The sequence below is a fragment of the Panthera pardus genome, unplaced genomic scaffold (assembly GCF_024362965.1).
Source record: "Panthera pardus isolate Hobbes unplaced genomic scaffold, ASM2436296v1 HiC_scaffold_20, whole genome shotgun sequence".
Lineage (NCBI taxonomy): Eukaryota > Metazoa > Chordata > Mammalia > Carnivora > Felidae > Panthera > Panthera pardus.
In genome coordinates this window covers 84,615,435-84,628,657 of record NW_026526766.1, presented here as the reverse complement: position 1 = coordinate 84,628,657, position 13,223 = coordinate 84,615,435, and the positions used below count along the sequence as shown (strand labels likewise).

At 50.0% G+C, this 13,223-nt stretch overlaps 1 protein-coding gene across 3 annotated transcripts in view; it reads right to left on the bottom strand.

Annotated features, from left to right (window-relative positions):
* MVB12B (multivesicular body subunit 12B) overlaps positions 1 to 13,223 on the bottom strand; it is a 207,379-nt gene that overhangs the window by 191,746 nt on the left and 2,410 nt on the right. For all 3 annotated transcript variants that reach the window (XM_053908286.1, XM_053908285.1, XM_053908284.1), the window contains exon 2: positions 1,985 to 2,107. In XM_053908286.1, coding sequence (XP_053764261.1) covers positions 1,985 to 2,107 — 123 coding nt within the window. The remainder of the gene's footprint in view (positions 1 to 1,984; positions 2,108 to 13,223) is intronic.

The window sequence follows — 13,223 nt, the reverse complement described above, 5'->3', positions numbered from 1 at the left end:
GGGTAATTGCCAGGCTGACCCTCGGGGGCCTCTTGCCCTGCTCACCTTTTACTATAATGCGTGGTACGGCATAATCATGAAATGTGCTTATTAATTTTACTCATTTGACACTGCGCTCTTCTGCCCTGAGCTAGATGTTAGGAGAAAATGATAGGGATAGATTCTGCTCCTGTCAGACTTCCCAAGACTTTCAGAAAACCAGACTATCAAAGGCCATCCGCCACCCACCAGCCAAGCTTTCCAGATGACCCCAAAGGTACAAGCCGAATGTTAAAGACACAGATCAACAGAGGAGAATAACAAGAAGGCGCGGAGACCCATGCCCTGGGGGTGAGCCCCCCGCATGAGCCCTCCCAGGAGAGCGACCCCCGAGCCAGTCCTCCCAGAGAGCGTGAGCGCTGAGCCCCTGCCCTGATTCATGACTTGCTGCTTCATATCTAATTCATCAAAAGACACTTTGGCTTCTCAAATCAGGAACATTTTTATTAGCTTCCCAAGAGTTTTATGGCACAGAGCCATATCTAATGATTCTATTTTATGGTAAGTTATACATTCAAACAGTGCTTTGAAGTCAGACAGCAGGTAAGACTCAAATCTTTGTCAGAAAAGATTCCCTCGCCCTTTCACTTTTAAAATGTTTATAAGCTTTCAAACAGTTGGGGAAGTGATGGGGAGCATTTTAACAGGCTGCTGCTGCCTTGCACAGGACCCAGTGCTGGCTGGCCCGATACATACTGCGGTGTTCCCAGCAGCGCTTGCTTTCGCCCCTCTATCCCTTCCACCCGGGGACACCAGTAATGTCTGGACACAGTTTGGGCTGCCACAACTGGGCGGGGGCGGGGGGGGTGCTACTGGCATCTAGTAGGTAGAGGCCAGGCGTGCTGCTAAGCATCCCATATACGTGGCATGGGACAGTCCCACAACACAGAAGTCTCTGATTATCTGGCCCAAAATGTCAACAGTGTCAAGGCAGAGAAAGCATGCTTTAGGGCTTCTTCTGGGCCCGGCTGTGGTAGCCCCCCCACCCCTGGGACATCAGATGCTAACATAATCATGGCGGCAGGTTTTCAGTGCTGGCTAAGGAGACCCATAATCTTCTACTCGTATGTATTCTTGGTGCACGCTTTCAATAAACAGGAATAAAACAGTCTTAAACAAAACGAGGAAAGTAAAAATAAGGCCACCTGAGACTCTCAGAACATGTGACCACAGTCGCTGTTAACAAAACCCTCCTCGTGTTACTCAGCACTTTTTAAGCGCGAGCCAAATCACGAAATCGCGACATATGTAACGAGACAACGAAATAACCAATTCCAGCCATCTACTGAACACCACCACAGACACCTGCTGAAAAGCACAGCAAGTTCTCTGCTAAACTGTAGTGGTGTAATCAGGCAGAGCACTGGACTCGGAAGGGGGTCTGGTCCTGAGTCACCACTCCCAAGGACTGGGGCTCTGTCACTCCACTTATCAGAGCCTGGGTTCTCTTAATCAGCAAAGGGAAGATAAAGCTACTTATCCTCCGGGCCTTCCAGAGAACCGTGACAGCCAAATGAGTTCCCAGGTAGGAAACCGCTCTGCAAACTGCAAAGAGCTATACAAACATAGGGCGATACACTGATGACATTAACACATGCGGGACCACCGATGCCAACCGCCACGGCTCTTTTAGGCTCTTGGATCCTTTTCCATGAAATGTCACAACTAGCAGTGACTTTAGAAATCAACAGGGCCAACCCTTTAGTTTTATAGAAGGTGAAATTGACCATCACAGAAGTCAAGTGATTTAGCCAAGGCCAGGAAACAGCCCAGATGGACTCAGCTTCTTGGACTCCCAAACTAGGGCACTCCCCGTACTTCCCACTGGTGATGCCTTCCCCCTCTGTTTAAGTTCCTAGAGGGAAGAAGCACATTTATGAACAAGGTTCAGAGGGGCTTGAACACAGGAGGCAAATATCGGTTGAATCAGTGGATCTTGACTTACTACATCATAGCCTGTTGGGGCTCGGTTCCGAGAAGCCACCACTCCCACTCCCGTGATGGGATCCATCGACGTCTCTGGCAAAGCTTCCGAAAGGTCTTTGACTTCAGGCATGGTGGACTGGTCCTGGTTCCAAGAAGGAAAAAAAAAGCACAGAATTCAAACTGACCATTTAAAGTGAATGATACAAAGTCTCAAACACTTAGAACCAGAACCTTGGGGCAAATTATCCGGAGTGAAGTTCTGTCTACCTGAACCAGCTATAGGAGCCCTGACCTTACCTGACCCTTTCCTCAGATCAAGAACTCAAGTTATCTCTGACCCCTGATCTTCTCAAGTTGGCTTTGAACTCTGGGCTAACAGAGTTAGGGAGGGCCTCCCTGAAGTGACTTTGACTCCAACCCAAAAGCAAACCATTCTTGACTCTCTCGACAAGCTGCCTGATTTCTGAACAGATGCCAGTAGCTTCTCTGAGGATAAATCAGACACAGCTAAATGTAACAGCATTGTTCACCTCTCTCCCGTACATTATCTCCTTGGGGAGGTGCAGACTTCCAAATCTACAGCCTCCACCACAACCAAGCGTGGACTGTGGAGCAGGCAGGCTTCCAGGCACATGGAAGAAAGTGTTCTGGGCAAGGAGGCAAAGGAATGATATTCACGTCCAGGCTCCATGGCTTACTGGTTCATGACTCTGAGCAAGCAAGAGGTCAATGTCCTGACAGTCAAAGAGCTGCCATGAGATCTAAGGGAGTCATATAAATGAAGAGCCCAGAGGGGTCCCTAGCACACAGTAGGCACTCAATAAAATGCAGACGAGACTGGCAGGCTTGGGGCACACAGGTCCAGCATAACTGGCTAGAAACGTGGTAGGTGTCGTTCCTGGGAGGGCTGGCAGGTGCCTCTGTTGCGTTTAATCCTGCAGGTCATGTGGGCACTTACTCAAAGCTAAACACTAACAATGACCATAATTCTTGCCGGGCACTTTGGGAGACAGGGAGGGGAAATGGCATTATTATTCTGCTGCTGACTGCCTCCTGATGTGACCAGAGGAGACAAGTAGGATATAGAGAGCACTGGGTCTGGGCAGCTCCAGAGGCAGTGCACCAGAAAGCAAATAAAAGAGGTAACACCTTATGTAAATGACTTTTAGTTCTTTTAAAAGGACAAGCAGTGAAAAAGAGCAAGTTAAATTCCACCTCCTTCTGCAGCAATTAAATCCCACTGGTTGTAGGTCTACCAGATCTCTCAAAGCTGGTTACTGCTTCTAAAGCAAACCAAACAGGCAGGGAGAAGAAATACTCTTAGTCCTCAGCCTAGAATCAGAAAAGGCGGAGGCCACTAAAAATGACTGCAGCCTTTTAAATAGGAACAATCAGAATGCTATATGCAAGTCACCCAAGTAATCAGTGTCCCCCGAAGCCCACAAAAGTTCCGGAAAACAGACCTGCCAATGAAATCGAGCCAAGTCTCCAATCAACGCTAGGAAGCACCTGGCAGCAGCCACACTCTCAACTTCTGTTTATGACAAAAGCTAAACTAAGTTATGCTTTACTTAAGTCTACTGAAAATAAGCTTCTAGAGCCCGGGGCAGGGGGTAGCATACCATGCCACATTTTCTATTTTCAAATTTCATTTACCAGCCAGGCTTATATAAAGCACAGGGCTTGGTGCTTCTGGCACACAGTAGGCATGAAGTAAACACTTACTGAATGAGGAGATATGCGTGCCCCAGTAAAGAAGGTGTAGAGGTAAAAGTGTACCAGCCCAATCTGAAGCAAACACTAATCAAAAAAGTATCTTCACTTGGAAAATCCCATAGTATGGTAGCACGAAAATAACCTTGCTGCAGTTCGAAAAATACGGGTACCTGCTGTTGGTTACCCAAACGCTTTGCAATTAACAACTCATTAGCAGAATGTACAAATTCTGCCAGTGCTACAATTCCACGCTGTGAATTTAATAAAGAACATCCGAGGTAAGTCTTTTTATTATTATTATTATTATTATTATTATTATTATTATTAAGATAGTACCGCCTCTACCATGAGAGACAGAGAGAGCGAGGCAGAGACAGAGAGACAGGAGGCGAACATGGGAATAAATACGAAAGGTTTTATTCGCTGATAGAGTCCCGGCCCCGGGTCACGACGTCGGGCCCCGGACGCCCACGACAAGGCCTCTCCCTTCCCGAAGCCCTCGGTCAAGGGCGGTGGGGAAACTCGCCTCGGGAGCCCCGCCGCTCCCACAATGCACCGGGGAGGCAGCCCAGCGGCAGGTTCCAAGATGGCCGCGGGCTGCCTCCGGCTGAGGCAGACAAAGGAGCCGGCGGCCCGTGCCCACGCGTGCACGGTCCCAGCCCGGCCTGCAGACGGGAGGATGCGACAGCAGAGCATGAGCACAGAGCATCTCGGATGCACGCCTCTTTCTTCCTTTTCCCCCCAGTTGCTGTACCCTGGGGATCAAGGCAGCCTTTGTGAAATACAGACAAATGACTCCTCGCGGCGCGGGGCCGCGGCCGGCTCGGCGGTGGAGGAAGCCCCACCACCGGCAAAGGAAGCTTTTAATGAGAAACGCCCAAGATATCCATGGCAGAGGCAATCACTCAAAGCAGCTTGCCCTGAATTACATATTTTCTGACTGCAAATTACTTTTAACAGCGTCTCTACCGTCACTTCAATTGACCTTCCTAACAAAAGGCCATTTATTAACTGGCACTCCACGTTTCCCGGGCTGTGTGGAGCCTCGAGCCAGAAGGGATGGCACCGCCGAGTACTCGGCCGCCCAGGGTCACAGGCCAGGCCTCTGAGAGGGGAGAAGAGGCCATTAATGCAAGCCTGCGGAGCAGATCTGCCCGAGAGGGGGGAGCGGGCTGTTTAAGACCAACATTAACCTGTCTGGCAAGAGGCAATGCGGGTCTGAAACGTAAAATACCAAGGCCTACTTGCAACAACCCCCTGGTTTCGTCCTCAGCAGCTACGCAGCAGAGAGAGACCCACCCCGTCTCAAAACCCTAACTGCACACAAAACACACTGACACCCCACTACTATATACGTATGGTGCTTTGCATTCTCAAAAAGCTTTCTCAGGCCCCACTGATGATCACACCAAACCTGGGAGGCGGCTGGGTCTTATCGCCCCTATTTTAGAGAAGACAAAACTGAGGCCCACGGCTGTCGGAAGCCAGGCACCTGGCAGCTGGCAGACCTAAACAGGACCCTTAGTCCTCCTTCCCAGGTCTGGTCTGCTTTCCGTGCCACTGTGCCGAGGGAGACCAACATCCCGTCCGAGAGATCGAGAAGGCAGTTTCAACACTAATTATCTTTAAAAATGCCAAAGCTCTTCTTTCTTCAGCCATAGCCCAATAAGTGAAGCAAGGGGGAGAAAAGTACAGAAAGATAAAAGTAACATGGGATTAATTTTCCTCACACCTCAGTTTCAAGATTCAACATTTCCCTCATAAATAATTTACAACAATAAAAATGAGCTAAGGCCATGTTTGTGTAGGACGGAGGTAAATTTAGGCCTAATGAGGGAGATCCGAGCACTGCACAGGAGGGAATAGGTTGATGTATAGCACCGTGCGAGCGCAATCGACAGCACACAGGGGCTCCATTACCAACTGGAAGTCGCGAGGCCAACCGGGAGGAGGTGGGGGGAGCAATTTGGGGAAACTTCTACCATCCCAGCTGTGGCTGCAAGGAAGGTCTCTAGGGGGAAAGCCGAAAGTTGACCAGTGTTTTAGATGACAAGACGACAGAGGTGGAGATTTCTCAGAGCCCTAAGACTGAACCAACCTGAAACTAAGTCAGTTCTCGGTAAATGCCACTCGAGGAATGCGGGTCGTGATGCCCCACCCCACCCCCCCCCGGGAGTCACGTCTGCGCGTGGGCACAGGGACAGTGCAGTGGCAACACTGGACTTGGCTAGTCCTCCCAATTTAACCTTGCAGGTCATTTGGCCCCAATCCCCATCCCAATCTTTACCCCGAGTGCGTGGCCAGCCTCCACTATGTCATTTCCACGGCCAGGGGCTGCAGAGCTTTATTCTGGGCAGCTATTCCTGTGTCTACCCCGAGAGGATTTCCCCGCCAGACAGAAGAATATGTGTAAATGTGTTGTGGGGTGTGTGTATGTGTGTGTGTGTGTGTGTGTGTGTTGCCTGTACATACGGGGGCTACATGGGATCAGTTAGAGTGAGGTGTGTTTTCCGGAGGAAAATCCAGGACTTTTTCCATGCCATGCCTGATGAATACGATGCAACAAGGGTGGGTAGGAGAAAATCCGCCTCCTGCTTCTGCCTGCAATGCTGCAAACAGTGCCTGGGGAAGGCCCCGGCGCCCAGCCCTGCAGCACCCTGGCAATGCCATCATCCCAGGTTCACAGAGAAATGAACTTTAACTATAAAGCCTCTCATACAGACAGCACACTGCTCCCTTGTAGCTGATCAAAGAATTACTACAACAGTGTGCTTAATCCCTGAAAGTCAGCAGTGCTGGGCTTAACTGATGCTGAATATTGTTTCAGAATCAAAGGCGTGCCTCCCGGCCCCAGTCTGGGAGAAAACTAAGCTACTGTATCACAGTTGAAAACTCAGGGGAACTTTGATATCATCTCTGTTTAATTTCCCCGGCCCTTCGAGCCTGGGGTTTATCTCGTTTTATCAACTCCTGTACTGAAATCAAAACCCAACTAACAGAGCTCAGACCTCTCTCCGCCGAGGCCCTTCTAGAGGCGGGGTGGGGTGGGGGGCGATAACCGCAGCAGGGGAAGGGGCGCTGCCATCAAAGGAGGCGCAGCGGGAACCCCAACTCGGCCTCCCTGCCGCGGTGAGGAAGGCTGGCTCAGAAGCAGCACCAGCACTGCCCGCCAAGGGCTGAAGGCGCGACTTGCACACAACTTTTGAGGAGAATAATTTCAAAGTATTGGGGGGGGGCAGGTTAAACTGGGCTACCGTAATTGAAATGACAAAACCCGTGGATTAATTAAATCCCTACAGAAGGATGAACTTGCAATCAGCTTGCTTGAAATCCAAAGTCAAGGGCACAAAAGACATAAACTGTCTGCCCACATCCACCAGCTTGCGGGGTTGGGGAAGAGAAGTGGATAAATATTTCACTTGCCGTGGGAACCTGACCAACAGCAGGGTGGAGACTGAGAACGGGCTGTCTCCCAATAAAAGCTGCTGCTGTGCCCACATCGGGCAGCTCTTTGCCTGTTGCCCAGTGGCAGTAGTGGTCTACAGGAACCGAGGCCCTCTTGTTGCCCCGATTACTGGCATCTTGCTGCTAACAAATCTTCAGCAGGTGCAGAAGGACACGGCCCCATTCCCATGGGAGGGAGCCCATGGCCAGGCTTCACCAATGCACACCACAACACACACAAACACGCAAGCTGGGTGGTCTCCATGCAGCTAAGGTGCAGAGACCTACCTCCTTAGGAGATGGCAGGCTGAGGCCTGGGTCCACGCAGCACCCAAGCAAATGGCCAGCCAGCTCTTGGACTATTCCTGGACGACAGCGCACAGGCTGAGAGGCGTCCACGGTGGAAGCTCAGAATGGCATCCCTGTGCCTCCTGCACTCTGGTCTGGACCACTTACCTGGTCAGAAGCCAAATCACTCTGACAAACACTGTTGAGTATGGTCAGGTGGCAATAGGCCACAAGCTGCTGGGAAGGCTGCTAAGATATTAGGAAACTAAGGCAAATATTTTTCTAAGCTCTCCTAGATCGCAAAGAATTTCCCAGCCAGGGAAACTAACAATGGCGAGCACTTCCTTTTCCCCAGTAAAGGCCCCAGTTACTTCTAATAAAAGAGTCTGCTGAATAAATGTATCCATTCTATCGGACCTATGCCTAGATTTATATTAACCGTTTGTATACCAAACAGAGTTTCTACAAACCATGTGATGCGGGCCTGGGGTTCAGGGTGCTGCAGCTCACACGGTGCAATGTTAGATCCTGGAATTCTCGCTCCAAAAATAAATCCGGGATCAAGTTCTCCAGCACTGCTGTAGCCAAAGTCCTGCCTCTTACAGGCCCAACTCTGCAAAACCTGGGAGCCTGGTGCTGGGGGCAGTCTCCAGTATACTGTGAGCCCCACTCCGACCTGCCCACGAACACTGCAAATGAGGGTCAGCCCTGCCCACTCCCATCAAGTTTTGGTGCCCTATTGTCCCCTGGAGAGAAGGAAGAGGGAGGACCCCCAACAGAAGACAGATGCTCTACAGATGAAGCCATCCCAGGAGGACCCAAGAGAAATGCTCTCTTGCTATTCAGGGACATAAGGTCAGGCACACCCTTACCCTGATGGCCAGTGTCTAGGGTAAAAATGCCAATGTGTCACCTCAACACCCAGCAAATGGGCTCTCGGGCCAGAATCAGAACACCCAGCTTCAGGTCAACCAGGCATGTCCCATCACTACCAACCCCTTTCTGACTTTCAGACATTTGGTCATCTAATCATTCTACCTGTGCGCCGATGACTTCCAAAATACTTCCAACCACCCGGACTTTTCTCCTGAGACTCAGTGGTAGGTGTCTAGCGTCCTGCTGGCTGTCATCACCGTATGTCCTGGCTGAACATGCCATCCTCCCCCTGAAGCATCTCTCACATTGCCAGTACCCAGCAGCACTGGCACACAGCAGTGAGCCCACAAACATTTATGGGGAGCCTTTGTGCTAAGCAATGAGGGAGGGTATGCAATGATGACGGTTGGAAATCTAACATTCTGGAGCAGGGATTCTCAAACTCTGGCCTGAGTCACCTGGTGAGTTGGTTAAGACAGACACTCTTGGAGCCCACTCCCAGAGATATTGATCCAATAAGCGTAGGATGGGGCCTGAGAAGCTGCATTTCTGACAAGCTCCAGGTGATAGTCAAATAGCTGCTGGTCCACAATCTGAACTTTGTACAAGACAGCAGGTACTCATGAGATGTCTGACGAATGAATGAACAGAAAAAACCCCGAAGGTAATTATCCATGAGGAACAGCCTCGGAATGAGTCCCTCGGTCTCTCCCTCCCCAGACGGTCAGCCAAGAGCACCCAGCTCTCCCCCTATGACACCCACCCCACCATTCAAAACCTAGGTCACATCTCCCGTTCTTCCCAAACCTTCCTCGATTGCCCCTACACACAGCTGCTGTCACTGAGAACGCCGACGCTCACCAAGAACACGGTCTCAGCACACACGTGTGCACACACGCATGTATGCACACACAGAAACATGCAGCCTTGCCTCTCAGAAGGTTTAGTACACTTTCCCTAGCAGAACATTAGTTGCTCAAAGGTGTTATGTCACGGTGGGTGCTCCATAAATGGATTATGGGTGAGGGGGTGGGTGAGTGGATGCATGGATGAATCAAGTTCCTATCCTCCCAAACTGCCCACGTTTCGCTGAATTAAGGTGGGCACATAAAACAGCAAGGGCAACGGCAAGAGCAGACCTGCGGGCCCCTTCCAATTAGAACGCCAGGCTGGGCGTCAGTGGGCCCAGGACAAACACCACGCTGCCAGGGACAGGCAGGCTGCAGAGGAAGGGAGGCGGGACTGCAGAGCTCCCAGCAGCTCCAGAAGTGATTGTGACCCAGTCCAAGCAGGCTGGATGAGGGCCTGGCAGGGGCCAGGGTGTCTCCAGGCTGGTCGCCCAGAAGACTCCCCTAAGGGGTTTGTAAAAGCCACGGCTGCCCCTTCCAACCCCCAGGTTCTGACTTAATTGGGTTGGGCTGGGCCCAAGACTGGATAATGCACAGCCCAGGTGAAATGCCACCGTGCTGGGCGGTACAGCGATGAAACAGACGTGGCCACCACCCACGGAGCTCACACGCCAGAGGAAACATCCCAAAAGAAAGAGACTGCAAATGAGGGCCCGCTTCCTTCTGCCTGGTGAGTCAGGGAGATGTGAGGGAAGAGCCTGCGCTCCACCTGGCCTCCTGGAAAGAGAGAGGGTGCAGGGCAGTGAAGGTACTGTGGGCAAGAGACGTGGAATCAGCAGTGGCGTGAACAGACCACTGGGGGAACTGTGGGTGGCAGATGGACGGCCGAAACAAGCTTCTGAGGTGCTTAAACAACAAACAAACAAACAAACAAACAAACAAAACGTTAAAAGCCTGTTGGCATTTCTCTGCAATTTCTAAGGTCCAAGCAATGATGCAGGGCTTCAGGAAGGAAGGAAGAGATTCGAAAGTCTTTTGTTCCTATTTCCTCTCCTGTAACCGAATGCTTCTCAAACCAACGCCCCGTTCCTGCAGACCACCGCGGGGCCTCCTTACAGTATCAGGTCAGGGCTGGAATGAAAAGCGAAGCAGAGCGATGGAGAGGGTGCAAGCTCTGGAGTCAGAGGGACCCGAGCTTGAATCCCAGCTCCGGCACTAATTTAAACCTGTGTGGCCGCAGGCGCGTTAGCTGAGCTGGGCCTAAGTTTCCTCCCCAGCAGAATTGGAATGACAGATAATATTTCCTTCACAGGGTTGTGTCGTGTAAGGAAGTTGTAGAACTTGCATCAAGAGAAACAGTCAAGAGAGTGCACAAGACAGCCTATGGAATGGAAGCAAGTTTCTCCGGATCACATATCCGATGAGGCGTGAAAATCCAAATCCATACAGAACTCTTATAATTATCAACAACAGAAACTAAATATTTGATGGGAAAAAACGGGCAAAGGACTTGAATAGACCTTTCTCCAAAAGTGGTCTACAAACGGCCAACAACCATATGAAAAGATGTTCGACATCACTAATCACTAGGGAAATGCAAACCACAGTCACACCGAGCTATCACCTCATACCCACTGGCATGGTTACTATCAAAAGTCTAAAAATGAGTGTTGGCGAGGACGTGGGAAATTGGCACCCTGGTGCACTGTTTGCTGGGAATGGAAATGTAGCCACTAAGGGAAACAGTAGGGTGATTCCTCAAAAAATTAAAAATAGGGGCGTCTGGGTGGCTCAGTTGGTTAAGCTTCTGACTTCGGCTCAGGTCATGATCTCACGGTTCATGAGTTCGAGCCCTGAGTCGGGCTCTGTGCTGACAGTACAGAGCCTGCTTGGGATTCTCTCTCTCTCTCTCTCTCTCTCTCTCTCTCAAAATAAATAAATAAACTTAAAAAAAATAGAATTACTGTATAGTCTGGCAATTCCACATCTGGGTATGTACCCAAAAGAATTGAAAACAGGGTCTTGAAAAGATCTCTGTACATCCATGTTCACAACGGCATTATTCACAAGAGCCTAAAGGCAGAAGCGACCCAGGTATCCGTAGACAGATGAATGGACAAGCAAAACACGGTATATACATGTAACGCATAGTATTCAGCTTAAAAGGGAAAGAAATTCCTGACATATGCCACAACGTGAATGAACCTTGAAGACATCATGTTGAGTGAGGTGAGCCAGTCTAGAAAGACAAATACTATATAATTCCACGTGTATGAGGTTCCTAGATTAGTCAGATTCATAGAAACACAGAGGAGAATGGTGGCTGCCAGAAACTGGGGGAAGAGGAAAGCGAAGCTGTTTAATGAGTATACAGTTTTGCAAGATGAAAAAGTTCCAAAGATGAGCTGCATGACAGCGTGAATGTACTTAATGCCACTGATTTGCACACCTCAAAACGATCAGGATGGTTCATTTTATGTTATGTGTGTCGTATACTTTAAAACAAAAAAAAAAGCCTCCACAATTGTGGTTTTCAAGTTTCCGGAAGCAGAAGCACAACCCCACATTTCTTACTCAACACACAGATCCCAGGGCCCCTTCCCCAGATATTCCGATTGGAGGTCTGGGTGTGAGGCCCTGGAATCTGCATTTTCATACACATCTTAGGGTTATTTTGCACACTAAGAATTCATTTATTCTGCTGTAGTTCTAAAGGATCAAGGGATATTCTCCTGAGTATTTTGCTTTTGCTGATCAGTACCTGTTTAAAAAACAACAGCTACGTCTGTGTCCATGTGTGTGTATAGAAAGATCTCATGTATAAAGAAAGATTATAACCACAGCGCAACAAGGTGGTCCCCCAGTCCTCAGGGAGGTAGGAGCTACAAGGCTTGAGCATGTGACTCCGGGGCTCCAGGCCCATGGGCCTCTCACATTTCCACCAGCGCAAGCTCCACATCTCACCCGAAGTGTGTCAGGTAAACCGAACACGTGCCCGCAGGATGTCCCCAACAAGGGAGGCAATGTCAAGTACACCCCGCAGCGGCTCTGCCTCTCAAGCAGCAGAGGAGAGGAGGTCTGACATAGGCAACCTCATTGCAAACAGCGCAGACGATGCAGGGAAACCACAATTCCCAAGGGCAGCCCAGCAAGCAGAAGGCAAACCGGAGCCAGTGGGGCCAGAAAATGTTGGCCAGGAAAATGTTGGCCAGGGAGGCCCTCTGAGAGCGCGAGAACAGCCTGGGAGAGGCAGCTCGTTCAGGGACCCCAGGCCTCCCCTCCCACAACCCAACTAGCAAAGGAGACTCTGCTCATTCAACCGCAACCAACTAAATACAGTGTTCTCAGCCCACCACATCCAGCCATGTAGTCATTTGTTATCTTCATGATCATAATAGCACCTTTGACATTTCCCATGCTTGGCTCCAACACTATCATTACTTTCCAGTGTGGCAAGGATGTCGCTCTTCGAGCGGGACGCGTGGAACCCTTCCAACCTGCTAAGGTGGAGGGGCCCAGGACTTCTAGATTCTGACGCCCCCAGAAGCCCATCTGCCGTGAAACTGATCGCAATGAACCTTCAGCCACCCCCACCCTTTACCCCTTCCAAGGCCCTGAGAGGGGACCCAGAAATGCGTTCACATGGCCGTGTGGTTTTGTGAAAGGCACAAAAGCAAGATATTCTTGTATTCTTTTTCTTATAACCCCTCCCACCTCCAAATCGTCTAAATGATGGACCCAGAAAACCAGGGTCTGCCTTTGGAGTCCACCTAAATTTAGAGAGGACTCCCCCACACCCTCTGTAGTGCCACATGCATTCACATACATTAATTCATTCAGCCTTATGGGGTAGGTTTTATTCTTAAGCCACTTCTACATATAAGGACATCGGAATTCAGAAAGGTTCTGTGAGGTTCCATGACCTGCCTAGGGTCACCGGGATTGCAGGAAGGAGACTGAGATTCAAATCCAAACCCCTAAATCCAAGCCCTGTGTTCTTCTTACTCTAACATCCCTTCCTGATTGCCCTAAGGAGAGCTACAAACAGAAAGGCACTCTAAAGAAAAAAAATAAATAAAGCTCTTC